This window comes from Lemur catta, chromosome 1 (assembly GCF_020740605.2).
Source record: "Lemur catta isolate mLemCat1 chromosome 1, mLemCat1.pri, whole genome shotgun sequence".
In the NCBI taxonomy this organism is placed as follows: domain Eukaryota; kingdom Metazoa; phylum Chordata; class Mammalia; order Primates; family Lemuridae; genus Lemur; species Lemur catta.
This window is the reverse complement of record NC_059128.1, coordinates 205,538,618-205,553,332: the sequence shown is the minus strand read 5'-3', so window position 1 is coordinate 205,553,332 and position 14,715 is coordinate 205,538,618. Positions and strand designations below refer to the sequence as shown.

Genomic DNA, 14,715 nt, shown 5'->3' with positions numbered 1-14,715 from the left:
TTTCATTTTCTTTGGCTATATACCCAGTAGTGGGATTGCTGGATAATATGATAACTCTATTTTTAGTTTGTTGAGGAAGCTCCATACGGTTCTCCACAGTGGCTATACTAGTTTACATTCCCACCAACAGTGTGCGAGGGTTCCCTTTGTCTCCACATCCTCACCAACACTTATCTTTGTTCTTTTTGATAATAGACATTCTAACAAGTGTGAGGTGATATCTCACCATGGCTTTACTTTGCATTTCTCTGATAATTAGTGATGTTGAACATTTTTTCATATGTCTATTGGTCATTTGTATGTCTTCTGAGAAATGTCCACTCAGCTTCTTTGTCCACTTTTGAATCAAATTATGTGTTTTCTTGCTGTTGCATTGTTTGAGTTCCTTATATATTTTAGATGTTAACCCCATATCAGATGTATGGTTTTCAAACATTTTCTCTTATTCTGTAGGTTGTCTCTTTACTCTCTTGATTGTTTCCTTTGCTGTGCAGTAGCTTTTTAGTTTGATGTAATCTTGTCTATTTTTGCTTTTGTTGCCTGTGCTTTTGGAGTCATATCCAGAAATTATTTGCCCAGACCAATGTTTTATAACATTTTCCCAATGTTTTCTTCTAGTAGTTTCATATTTTCAGGTCTTACATTTGTCTTCCATCCATTTTGATCTGATTTTTGTATGTAGTGTGAGATAAGGCTCTAATTTCATTCTTGTGTATGTGGATATCTAGTTTTCCCAGCACAATTTATTGAAGAGACTGTCCTTTCTCCATTGTTTGTTCTTAGCACCTTTTTAGAAAAACAATTGACTATAAATGCATGGATTTATTTCTGGGATCTCTATTCTGTTCCATTGGTCTTTATGTCTGTTTTTATGCCAGTGCCATGCTGTTTTGATTACTAGAGCTTTGTAGTATATTTTGAAGTCAGGCAGTGTGATGCCTCCAGCTTTATTCTTCTTATACAAAATTGCTTTGGCTATTCAGGGTCTTTTGTGATCCCGTACAAATTTTATGATTATTTTTTCTATTTGTGTAAAGAACTTCATTGGAATTTTGATAGAGACTGAATTGAATCTGTAGATTGCTTTTGGTAGTATGGACATTTTTTAAAAATATTCTTTCAATTCATGAGCAGGTGATATCTTTTCATTTATTTGCATCTTCTTCAATTTCTCACAAAGTTTATTTCTTACCATTTGTCCACATTTTAAAAATTTGTTTATTTTATAATGAAGGAACCAGCAGAAAGACAACAGAGTTGTTTCCAAAATTAAAGCATTGAGTAACAGAGTTTTATATAGCCAATTGGGAAAGAAATGCTAAAATAAGTTTGCCAAGTTAAATACAAGATTTGTTAATCTTCTATGAGACAGTAAGGTCATAGCTCCTTTGGAGTTAACATGTTTACCAGACTATAACATCCTAACAACTTATCAGTCTTAAAAGGTTGTAAATCATCTACACCTTTATGTTTATTTAGATTTGTTAATCAATTATATTGTGACCCCAGAGTGTCAGATGAGGGTTGTAGTAGACTGAATATGTCCACATCTTAATCCCCAGAATCTATAAATATTACTATATGTGTCCAAAGGCATGAGTAAGTTACAGATCTTGAGAGAAGGAGATTTTCCTGAACTAGCTCAATGGGCCCTAAAAGCAACCACATGTACCTTATAAAGAGTAAGGTGGAAGGCCAGGCTCAGTGGCTCAACCTGTAATCCTAGCACTCTGGGAGGCCAAGGCAGGAGGATCACTTGAGGTCAGGAGTTTGAGACTATCCTGAGCAAGAATAAGACTCCTTCTCTACTAAAAAATAGAAAAAAAATTAGCCAAGCAACTAAAAATAGAAAAAATTCATCCCAGCTACTTGGGAGGCTGAAGCAGGAGGAGCACTTGAGCCCAGGAGTTTGAGGTTGCTGTGAGATAGGCTGACATCATGGCACTCTAGCCCCAGGCAACAGAGAGAGACACTGTCCAGAAAAAAAAAAAAAAAAAAAGAGTGAGGCAGAGGAGGTTTGGGGTTTTGAGAGAGAAGAGAGGAGACAATGTAGAGAGCTGCAGCCATAAACCAAGGAAAGCCTGAAACCGCTAAGAACTTGAAGAGGATTAGGGAAGATTCTCCCTAGAGCCTTCAGAGGGAGCGTGGCCTTGCCAACACCTTCCAGAACTTCGAGAGAATAAATTTCTGTCATTTTAAGTCACCACCCAATTTGTGGTAATTTGCTACAGCAGCCCTAGGAAACTAATACAAGGGTCAAGCTGACTTAATAGAAAATGCTCTAGCATGATAGCAACAAATCAAGCAATCTCAATTTGTCTTTTTCAAAACTTGAGGATGCATTTTTCTTTCGCAAGATTGACTGGATTCCTCAGATACCTCCTAGCAAATGATTAGAAGGCTGTTCTCCATCAAAATTTTTTGCATTCTCATTGAAAACTTACAAGTATGCAGTAAAGCACTCAGAAAATAGTGCATTGGGAGATGATGCTCAGTTACAAGCCAGTGGTAAGGGGGTGCCAGTGGTACATCCTCTCTGCATGTGAGATGCTGCCCTCTGCAGAGGGAGAGCTCAGAAGGAATCACTGCAAGGGCAGTGCAGGTGACCTCGCGCCACCTAATGACAGGTGATGAGGTGGCAGGTAGAGCCACCCTTTCATGCAAGAGCCCATTTTCCCACTTGGACACAACTGTGTCTTTCATTAATCTTTGCTTTCTTTTCATCTCTGGTGATTAACCGGGAACCCAAAGAAGCCACCCTTGCCAGCCTCCTTCCTGCAGGACCACAGTAACTCTCCCTAACGGAGGAGAATTGTGTGCTTTTAAAGGCTTGTTACTGCCAGAGACAAAATATTGTGGATTGAGAAATGTAATACGCATAGGTTAGGAACAAAAACAACTGCATATTTCACAATCTGAATCAAAATTAGAACATAAGTGGAGAGAGAGAGAGCAGTTAACAAATACTCAAATTATAAATGAACTAACCAATCCTTTTTTAAACTATAGAAAGTTTTTATGTTCTTTTCGGTGCATTAATCTCAGGGACCATATAATTTCAGAACAAAAATATTCAGCCATAATCCAAAAGTCACATTAGTTTATGCTATTACTAGATATAAATAAAGGTGTGAAGCATCATTTATAAAATACAACTCTCATAACTTTCTTATGATTTATAGCAACCTATTGGCATTTATCTCTCCAGCCTAGTGAGAAAAAAATCTATTTGAATATTGTTAATTCAATTCTGGGAGATTCTGAATTAACTGTTTACTCTGAAACAAAATATGGTGTTCTTGGTTTCAAACAAAAACTGGATATTTTAGACTAAAACCAGGGTAATTAAAAGTTCTTTTACTTCTGCAGTGAATATGAATTTGCTACCACAATCCTGGAGTACAAAAAATATCCTAATTACTTTTATTACTTGTATTTAATCTGGCTTTAAATCCCTGCTTGCCAGGATGATGTGGTAGTCAATCTCACTGATGTTTTTGGTTCCCTTCCCTGTGTCGGTTTCCGGGTTGGGAAGAGGTAGTAGCTTTCATGGGGCCCAGAGAACAAGGGAGGCTTCTTGTTCATGGTGACAGTGAGGCTGATGCCCAGGCAGGCCCCGAGGTGCCCCGCCACCCTTCCCCCTTCCAACCACAGGCACCACTGCAGTGGCCTCACCCCTGCACTGCCCACAGGGCATCCAGTAGCCATTCCGCTCCCCCAAAGCCAGGACAGCAGGGCTTTGCTAGGTCAGACCCCTGTCGCTCCAGATCCAGGACAAAACGCAAGTACCCTCACAGTCTCCTGTAAGCTCCTCCTTAACCTCCCGGACTGGCCAGTGAGCCTTGACTGAGAACACCTTCTGGGCGTAAGGAGAGAAAATACCTTCAGCTCATTCACTGACAGCGTATTTTCAACAAATATTTATTGACTATTTATGGAGTTCCTACTGTGTGCCAGGAAATACGGGGGATATAGGAGTATTCACAACAGTGGGGAGCAAACATAAATTAATGTTTCAATAAAATAACCTTCCATATTCATCAAAGCAAAACACAGCCTAGGACTGTTGTTTACAGGTCAGGAGTGTTCATTGTGATTACTTCATTACTGGTTTCAGTCCACAGTATGCTTAGGGATTCTTGGTTGACTCCTCACCCATGCATGAACACCCCGGCAGCAGCTTCTCTCAGTTTTGCAGCTTCCTAAAATGGCCAAATGAGCACAGTCTCTCGTGAGAGGCAGAATGAGCAGGGGTTCTGAGCACGGCCCTGAAGCACCAGCCCTGCCACTTACTAGCTGGGTGACTTTGAGCAAGTTAATTAAACTCTCTGTGCCTCAATGTCGTCATCTTGAAAATGGAGTCTACGATAATCCCTACCTCAAGAGGCTGTGGAAAGAACAAAATGAGTTGTAGTATCTGCAGCACTTAGAGCAGCATCTGCCATGTAGTGAGCCCTGGTAGAACTATCGTGTCATAGCAAAACAGGAGAGTCCTCTTCAGCACCAGTGACGGTGGAGAACAAATGAAAAGCAGCTGAGCTGTATAGATGGCAAGTGCCGTGTGAAGAGAAAAGTTTGAAACAGTGGTTTTCAAACATGACTGCTTTTCAAGATCATCAGAGGAGCTTTTCAAATATCAAATGTCTAGCCCCCCGCCCCTAGCAATTCTTATTTAATTGGTTTGGGGTGAGGCCTGTTCAAGTAATTCCACTATGGAAGGCAGGGTTGAACATCCCTGCTATAGAGCAGCCTGACACATGGGCCAAGAAGTCTCCCACCCCACTCCACCCGCACCCTGCAATAAAAGGGGGTGGGGAGATTCACTCCACAAGCCCCTCTTCTCCCACTCCCCAAGGCCTGGCTGTCTCCTCAGTGTAATCCCTCATCCTGCAGCCCTTAGGCATATGCGGACACTCGTCACTTGTCAGGCTTGGTGCTAGGAATACAAAAGTTACCAGTCAAAATCCCTACCCTGAGGAATCCCACAGTACAGCAAGGAGATAAACCAGAAAACAAATAATTATATGGAGAAAAATTGGAAATGATCTGAATGTCCAGGAAGAGGGGTCTGAACAAACTACATCGATTTCCTTACTAGGAGATCTCTTGGGAAAAGAATAAGGTACATCTACACATACTAAATGTGGAAACTTGCCAAGATATATTGTTAAGTGGAAAAAAAGTAAATTGCAGAATGGCATAACCACAGATGTTTCAATTTTTTTGAAACACTTTACTGTACACATGACTCTGGGTACAAAAATGTGTATGTAACTGCAAAGAAAAAGGTCTAATGGTACACCTCTTATTTTCCATGATTAATTTCTTTCAAAAAGAATGTTTTCATTTGTTGTGAAATTAAAAATTAATAACATTTTTTAAATTACAGCAGACTCTTTGGCGGGGGAAATATTGTGAGAATATTTGCATTTAGCTAAATTAAGATGTGTATCTCATTGCCTGTTAATTGTGGCAAAGCAGTTGGCCTTAACAGATATGACTTTATCTAAGTAACTCATTATTATTTAACAGAGAGAAATATCCTGAGAAATGGGACACAAGACAGTGCCAATAGAGAGAAGGCCAAAGAAAGAGAATTCTTCATAAGTGTCTTCTGTGTACTTAAGGAGAAAGGCCTGGAAGCCACACTTCCACCTCTACAGCTTTTACATTTTTACCTGAGGCTGATCCTCCTAATGAGCTGAAAGCTTGAATATCAGTTTCTAGATCTAGCCTTCTAAGGGAGATTATACGTCTTAGCTGGACCAAAATCATTTGGGGAGGGTTACTAAAATATCAATACCTGAAATCCAGACCAATTAAAATAGGATCTTTGGGAGGTACAGCCGGAGGATTGGTTTTAATCTGCCCAGGGCTGAGATGCATTGTTGGAAGAATCGTGCATGTGTACTCACACACATTTTGACACCATCCCAATTTAGGCAACATCATGCCTACAAAGTACTCCAAAAATGTCATCGATTACAGATGACTCTTAAACTCTAGGGAAGTGAGACAGGAAAAGAAAAAAATACATATATTTTTGTACCCTGTGATTCTGATATCATAGCAGCATGTGTTTGGTCTATTTCAGGCTCGACTGACCAAAGAACATCGCTGGGGAAGTGCATTACTTTCTAGAAACCACTCCTTAGAAGAAGAATTTGAAAGAGCAAAAGCAGCAGTGGAGGTAACTTTTTTCAAAATTAGTTTTTTCTGTGTCATGCTTGTGAGAGTGGCATTCAAAAAAAAATCAAACTTCAGCAGGATACAAATAAAATGGGTCTTAACTTATAGACATGAAATAACCATGATTTTGACTGTCAGAAAGAGACTTGTTAACAGAGAACATTTGATTTCCCACCAAGATGATGAATAGATGTCACCTCTTATGCCAGTTCTGTGACAAATTAGCAATAACTGTCTAGAGTGCTGGGTCAGAAATAACTCCAAGTGTAGTCTAGATTCCATGGCGAAACAATGCCTTGTATTTGCTATGCCGCTATGAGGCCAAGGTTCCTGCCTGGCATTTTTCTCTCTCTAGCATCTAGCACAATGTCTGAAACAGAGAAGATCTTGCTGTCCCTGGGATATCACGTGGTTTCCTAACTGGTTGGTGAAAGTATGGCTGAGATATTCTAGCTAATGATTATCCAATCTTGAGCCAATTTTATTATTAAGATTTTCCAAAACATTATTGATAATTCAAATGAAATACTTGATTGGAACATAGATTTCTATATTTGGCCTCCTAATAAGAGAGAGACAGAGAGAAAGAAGGGCAGGGGGTGGTGGGGGGAGGGAGAAAAGAAAAAAGAAAAGCTCCCCAAAACTCCAAACAAACAAAAAGCAGCTTTTGCTGTTTTCTATCCATTTCTTTCCTGGCTAGAATCACAGAGAGTGCATCACAGATGCTGTCTCCGATACTCATCAAAGCTTTGCTAGATTGCTATTTGAGAGTGGAGCTTTTCACCGAACTCAAGTATGAACTTGTTAGAACCTCCATTTCTATTACTGATATGAAATCTCAAAAATTGAAAGCATTCTTGGAATATGGTTCATTTATGTGGCTTGTCTTCCTAGAATTTGGATGAAATGATTATACTGTGGATGGTCTTTCAGAACTCTATACTTGAAATATAATAAAATCATATTTTCAGTTCAATATTAAAAGGATTCTTTCTATTCTGGGAAAGAATTCCAACCATAATTTCCTATCATCATTCAGAAACCCAATAAGAGAGCACTTTTATCTCACTATAATATAATTTACCCAAATTTCTTCTTTAATTTTAACCTTTTTTAATTAAAAAAAGCTAATGCATATTTATAGCTCTTGAGCATGATCAACTGATATATTTCATTGAAACCAGCTGAGTTCAATCAAATTGTTTAAATGCATGGAACCTGTAGCTCAATTTATTTTAAATGTAGGTTTTCCAAACTTAAGAGCTAATTTAAATTTATCTTTTGAACTCCTACTGTGTGTAGCACACTGAATTAGCACTAAAAAGATTATTTAGAACCATAGAATCTTGGGTCAGTAAAGACATTAAAATTTATCTGCTTCCATTTATAATGAGAAAGATAATGAATTCATATTCAAAGACTTTTAATTAGAAAGTAACAGGTCAACAAGGAAAAAAATTTATCTGTCAAGATATATATATTCATAAAATCATCTAGTCTTGTTTTTGGTAGAGACCTTAGATGTCATCTATCCCTACCAGGCACATAAACTAAACATTGTTTTCTCTTAAAATACTTGACAAATTACTACCCTGTTTCTATTTGAACACTTCCAATTAGGGACAACTCCTTTTCAAGAAAACTCGGTTCAGTCTTGGACGGTACTAATTATCAAAATGTTCTTTCTTACATTATGCTGCAATTAGCTACGAGCAGCTTCCAGGTTTGCTTAGTCTTGGTGTTGCCCTCTCTGGAGAAAGGCAGAATTAGTTCAATCCCTTCTCTATGTCATGCCCACCTCACCCCAGCAAGCCACCCCTCCTGCTTCTTGGCTGTCCTGGGACCTGAGCTACTATTCCAACTTGTCACTAATAGCTACATAACAACATACATCTCATTAACCAATCTAGACCTCAGTTCCCCCACCTCTATGGTCCTTTCCAGCCACAAAATCCTACGAGGCTATAAGTTATTTCAAGTAGTTATTCTTGCAGCAAACTGGCTGCCTACATGTACTGACCGCTGAATAGGTACTAAAAATAAAAAAATGAGCCAGCTGTGATTAGCTGTCTAACAATAGCATGGTCCAGAGGACCAACATGGGCAAATAAATCACTTCTTCCTTCTACTTTAGTTTCATATCATCTATAAATTGAAGGACTTGGATTGCTAATATATAATACTAAAACCCTATGAGATTATTACTTTGAGTGAAAAGAATGGTAAGTACAAAATTCCTAGCAAATTGAAAACTGTAAGTAAATTTGCTTAACCAGAAACCTGGTGCCAAAAATCTTCTGTGAGGAATGAGGGGTGATGATGCCAACGAGAAGGTGTGAACAGGTGTAGAAAGAAAAGTGTGTGAGTATATTGGGGAGGAAGGAGGTAAAGGATTTACACTCAGCTGATGGTACATCATGCTTCCAAAACTTTACACGTATATAGACTATTTACTTCCAGATGTTATTCTTACCCAGGTATTATCTAAATCCACAGTAGAAGATGTAATAATATGCATCAAAGAGTCTTCCTGCCCATTGACCCAGCCACTTCTTAGAATTTTTGCTAGAGAAGTAATCATGAAAGTTTACAATATTTTATCTGTAGGATTTTTTTAAATAGTGAAAATTTGGAAAAAGCCTAAGTGTCCCATAATAGAGAGTTTAACTAAATTATATTATAGCCTTATAGCAAAATGCTATTAACTATTAAAAATAACATTATGGAGAAATATTTAAGATCATGTAAAACTGTTCAGTGATAATTGAAATAATAGTTTATAGTTTACAGTTTTACAGTGCGATCCTAACTTTGTAAAATGGTAACAGCGTAATAGCTAACATGTTAAAGAATGCAGTACAAAGCAGGCACTAAATCAGGATCATTACATGGATTATCTCCCTTAATCCTCACAGCAGTCCTATGAAGAAGGTAATATTACTATCCCCATTTTGCAGATGAGAAATCTGAGCTTAAAGACATTGCAGACCATTATTTGGCTTTTATAAGCAATTAAGATAGATTTAAAAGTGAACTACCCACATTAAGCAAGTTGCAAAGCCATGATTCTCACCCAGACTCCAGAGTCTGTATTCTGAACCTCTGCACTATCTGAACACAAAGAGTCTGTCTCACTTCATTCAAGCTGCTATTACAAAATAATCTTAGATGGGGGAATTCATAAACAATAGAAATGTATTGCTCACAGTTCTGTAGGCTGAAAAGTACAAGATGGAGGCACCAACAGATTGGGTGTCTTGCAGGGGCCCATTCCTCACAGATGGCACCTCCTTGCTGTGTCCTTGCAGAGCAGAAGGGCCAAAGAGACTCACAAACTCCCTCAGATCTCTTTCCCATTCACGAGAGCTCCACCCTCATGACCTCATCCCCTCCCAAGGCCCCACCTCTTACTTCTATTAATATCACCTTGGTGGGGTTACATTTCAACATATGAATTTGGGGGAGACATATATTCAGACCATAGTGGAGTCTGTGCCCAAATGTTAACAGTAGTTATTCTTGGGTGGCTGGATGTGGAGTGATTTTTTTTTTCTTCTCTTGGCTTATCTGTATTTTCCAAATGTTCTTTCATAAAGATGTATTATGTTGGTAATCAAGGGAAAAGTTGCAAGTTATAGACACTATGGTGACATAAGATTCTTAAAAGAGCTAATAGTGTCTTATTTTTCATCTCAAGACAAGTAAAGAATGGCACTGAAGATTGCCTTCCTCACAGGCAGTTCTAAATGCTAGTAAGATCCAGATGAAAACCAGGCCTGGAGCGAGTTGAATTTTTCCGAAATCTCCACCTTATATATCATCTGATTCCAATATTCCTTCTACTTCACATTCTATTCCATTTTTTGGTTATCAGTGTGCCTCACAATTTGGCACCTGATCCCTTCTCCACTCCTTCTCCTGCTCCTCACTCCCTTGGGGAGGTCCAGAGGCACTGCCTTTCTTTTGTTTCCTCTCCCACACCACGTTCCTTGCCCACTGTCCCCACCTTTCCTTCCCTGCATGGGGAGCACTCTTCCCCCAGATCCTCAGGTGACAGGTTCCTTCTTGTCATTCAAGTTTTAGCTGGAGCATCCATGCCTCAACAAACTGCTGTCACATCACCTGGGGCTCTGCCATTCATCCATATTTATCATTGGGTCCTTTCTTGCTGTTTTTATTTATTTATCTTGCTTGTTTTATTAAATGCAACCTCCATGAGAAAAGGAACCTTGTCTCTTATTTACCGCTGTACCCCAATATCTAGAACACTGTGTGGTACCTAGTACATACTCAATAAGTATTTGTTGAATGAATGGATGGTTGGATGATTTTTAATCATTTAATATGGGTAACACTTCTTTCCTTCTATCTATTGTACATAAAATGCCATATGACTCTCTAATATAAGAGTATCTTCATTTTGATAGTTGACATAAACAAATAATTCTGTCTATGTCATACAGATCCTGCCTGGAACTGTGCTATAGTTGTCTTGGTCTCAGAGTCAGTCAGTGAGACACACTTATATGAATGCAGGTAGCTCCAACCCATCTTGCCATGAAGTAACATTCTATTTTACATGATATGAACTCATTTTTACTAATACCAAGTAACACCTGACAATGTGCAAGTTGCCTAATTTTTGAGCTGAAATACCCTAAAATACAATATCCGTTACTGGAGAAAAGACAGCTAAAGCCACATGCACATTTATTGCATATAGTAAATTACCTGGGAACCTGTTTATGCGCAAAGGTTGACATTGCTCTAGCTCACGCTGAACTGTTAGGTCTAGCAAAGCCTTGTATGGGTGGGGCTTTTGCCTCCATATCTTACATTTTATTAAAAAATCACCACAAATTTATCTCTGCTTACCATATTGTAGTTTTAGGACAAAGAGATGGATACTCCTATTCTGAGCTTTTAAAAAAAATGCATCTTCCCTGAACAAAAGCGAAAGGAACTTCCTCATAGATTTTCCTGGTAGCCAGCAGCCTGACTGCACTGGCAGCTACAATGTATCCCTAGGCAGAATGCGCAGGGAGGCACAGAAGTGAGAAGCTGGGAAGGAGCTCCCAGAGCTCAGTGAGGCCCAAAGCTGCCTCCCAGGAGCAGAGATCCCTAGAGAGAACTGTGCTGCATCTGCAGAGGAGAGAGAAGGTCACATGGGAAGTCAGCACACAAAAATACCTCCTTCATCACCATTAGCAGGGAGGGAAAGAAAGCCAGCCAGCATCTGGTCTTTGTGTTTAGCTAGTGCCTAAGTGCCTCAATCTTTGGAATAAATTTAATTTAGCAACAAATTCATCAGACATGGTTAAGCTCCTTCTATGGGCCAGGCACTGTGCCGGGTGCCAGCAACAGAAAATTGAATACACACATCTCTGTCCTTAAAGAGTAATTAAGGTGAAGAGTCACAGATATATACAGACCAGGCAATCACTCAAGTATAGCTTATCACATGGTGTAGTTGCTATGGGTTTCATGTCCGTCTCCACCACCAGACTGTGACCTCTTATGGGTGGGACTGTGTCTCATCCTTCTTCATGTTCCCAGCACCTATCAGAGAGGCTGGTACAAATTTTTGCTGGATAAATAAATGAACAAATTAACAATTTATTATTCCATTCTATTTCATCTAAGCATTCCTTCTCTAATGGGTGCTTAAGATATATAACAAACTTATTGGCTAAGGAAGGATGAACTTTTTGCCCTGAGAATCAAAGTCATGTTCCACTTAGCTCCGATATTATTATAATGCTTGCTTTATACATTTTAAGCGATGTTTCACAGCTCCACTTTTACCCTAGGGGGTATTCTTATGAGCAAATTTTTTAAAGGAACAATGAATTATGTAAATGAGGGAAAACAAGGACGTATGGACAAAGGAAAGTACAGTACAGTCAGAAGCAAGAAGACAAGCATAACTCTCACTCCTTTTGGCTAATTGGTTGACACTATTAAATTTTAATAAGATCCTTAAATTCTAGAGTTCTGAACTCTTCCTGTCCACCAATTCTCTTCCCTTTGAGCTTCCCTTGGGGTGTGACTTATGGTAGTTCAAAATGTCCACAAAGTCCATGACACTCCCTTCAAAATATAAGAGCTCAATTCCCTTCTTCTTGAGCGTGGGCTGGACTTAGTGACTCACTAGAATAAAGTGGAAGTCACAGAGTGTGACTTTGAAGATTAGGCCATAAAAGATATTCTGTCCTCCTCTCTGCTCTCTCGCTCCATCACTCACTCTGGGGGAAACCAGTTGCCATGTCATGCAGACCCTTAGCAGCCCACGTGGGGAGGAGCCCAGGCCTTTTACTAACCAACAGCCGGTGAGGAACTGAGGCCCCCTGTCCATGTGAGGCGAGTGAGCCCCGTAAGTGAATTCTCTAGACCCCGTGGAGCCCTGGGACAACTGCAGCCCCGGCCAGCAGCTTAATTCCAACCTCATAAGTCAGAGCTGTCCAGCTAAGCTACTACTAAATTCCTGACCCTCAGAAACTGTGTGAGGTAGTAAATGTCTGTTGTTTGAGGGTGCTGAGTGCTGGGGTGATTTGTTAAGCAGCAAGAGATAACTATTGCATTGCTCTACTCCTCGCAGCCTCCAGCCTCCTCCCGCTCCACCACTCTATTCCCCATCTCCATCCCTAACACATTTCAATACTGCAGAAATGGGAAGATTACCCTTGCAGCACAGAAACAGTGTGTTCATTCATTCTAGGTTGGAATTCTTCAAACTATTCCCCCACTTCTAACTGGTTCTTAGCTCGTCCTGTCTGACCCCCAAGGGAGAATGACAATCCATGTTTGTGACAATCCATGTTTCTTAGGGGACATTCATCCCTTCACCAAGGATCTGGTTGGGGACTTGCCTTTTCTTCTCACAGCTCCTAGACCTGACCTTTCTGCATGACTGTCTTCAGTGAAAGCAACTCTGACTTTCCATTTCTATGTCCTATTGCAAAGGACACAGCCCTGAAGATAACTTTTCTTCAGGATTCAGATTAACTTTGCCTCCATCAGCATTTTATGAAAAATCACAGCAAATTGGTAATGACTGTTACCTGAAAATGGGAAGTGAAAGTGTGCAATGCTAACAGGTAATTCCTTGTTGTAGAAATACAGGTAACTGCTATGGTCTGAATGTTTGTGTCCCTCCAAAATCCGTAGGTTGAAACCTAATCCCCAATGAGGTGGCATTAAGAGACAGGGCCTTACGGAGGTGACTAGGTCATGAGGGTGACGCCCTCACGAATGAGACTGTCGCCTTTGTAAAAGAGATCTTGGTGAGCTCCCTCACCCCATCCACCACGCGGGGAGGCAGCAAGAAGGCACTGTCCATGGGGAACAGGCCCTCACCAGACCACCAAATCTGCCAGCTCTGATCTTGGACTTCTCAGCCTCCAGAACTGTCAGAAATAAATGTTTTTATGTTTGCAAGCCGTCCAGTTTATGGTATTTTTGTTACAGCAGCCTGAACAGGCTAAGATAGGGACTTTAAAAAAAAATTTCTCTTTAGGTTTAAGGAGCAGATGCCATATTCTAAACAACACAACAGTTAAACCCAGCTCCAGTGACATGAACTCATTAAAAGTGCTTTCCATATAGAAATTTTGTTTTTACCTGAAGCTTTTCCCAGTGTATATACTATAGAACTGATAGGCACCTCAGAAATATTAAATGATTGAACAAAATTTGGAGACTATTTTTGAGCTGCTTTTATTGCTATAGGATTGTATAAGAAACTGCTGACTTGGGCACACTCCTACCAAGAAGATAATCTGTCTCCAGCACCCCTCCTATTTCCTTTTGCTTTCTGTGACAGTATTACCTCTTTGAAGCAGGTGGAAGGGATTAATGGATTAAACACTACTGAAATCATTCTGACTTAGATTCAATATCCATAAAAGAGAAAATCTTCTGATAATATATGAAATATAGTTCCTTGGGCACTATTAAGGGAATCATGATGTTAGCTGTTTAAGACACAGATTTCCTAAAGCTTAGCTTGTCAACATGCTTCCCATGTCAAAAGCAGACAGATCACGTAAAGATTAGATGTGTTGTGAGTTCATTGGGAAACTGGCAAAAGTTCCTTTATTCTCACATTGATTAGCTTTACTTCTGTTTTAAACAAATAAGATTTGATTTCCAAAAACAATATGAAGCATAGATAAGAATGATTGTAAAGTGGCTTGTGATGAACACTCAGAGGGGATATGGATGAAAGTATAAAGTAAGATAATCTGGGATGAATTTGTGGATAAGTGGTCAATTAAAAGGACGAGAGATATTTAGAGTCCACCTCTAATTTTTTAAGGTCAGAGTTATGGGCAGTTGCCATATTTTTTCGCCATCCTCTAATATTCACTGTGTAAATCCTAAAGTAATAAAATCTTTAACATGACCCATTCTAACTAAACCTCAGTTGTCTACAAATCAGTGTTCTAGATGGTTAGATTTATAGACTAGCTCCAGACCAAAAAGTAGCTTGGGAAATTCCCTGAACTTTGAATCTGAGAAATCCAA

General features: G+C 39.5%; 1 protein-coding gene across 10 annotated transcripts in view; it reads left to right on the top strand.

Moving 5' to 3' along the window:
• PEX5L (peroxisomal biogenesis factor 5 like) overlaps positions 1–14,715 on the top strand; it is a 226,217-nt gene that overhangs the window by 155,251 nt on the left and 56,251 nt on the right. For all 10 annotated transcript variants that reach the window (XM_045539735.1, XM_045539731.1, XM_045539736.1 and 7 more), the window contains one exon: positions 6,095–6,190. In XM_045539735.1, the coding sequence (XP_045395691.1) occupies positions 6,095–6,190 (96 nt within the window). The remainder of the gene's footprint in view (positions 1–6,094; positions 6,191–14,715) is intronic.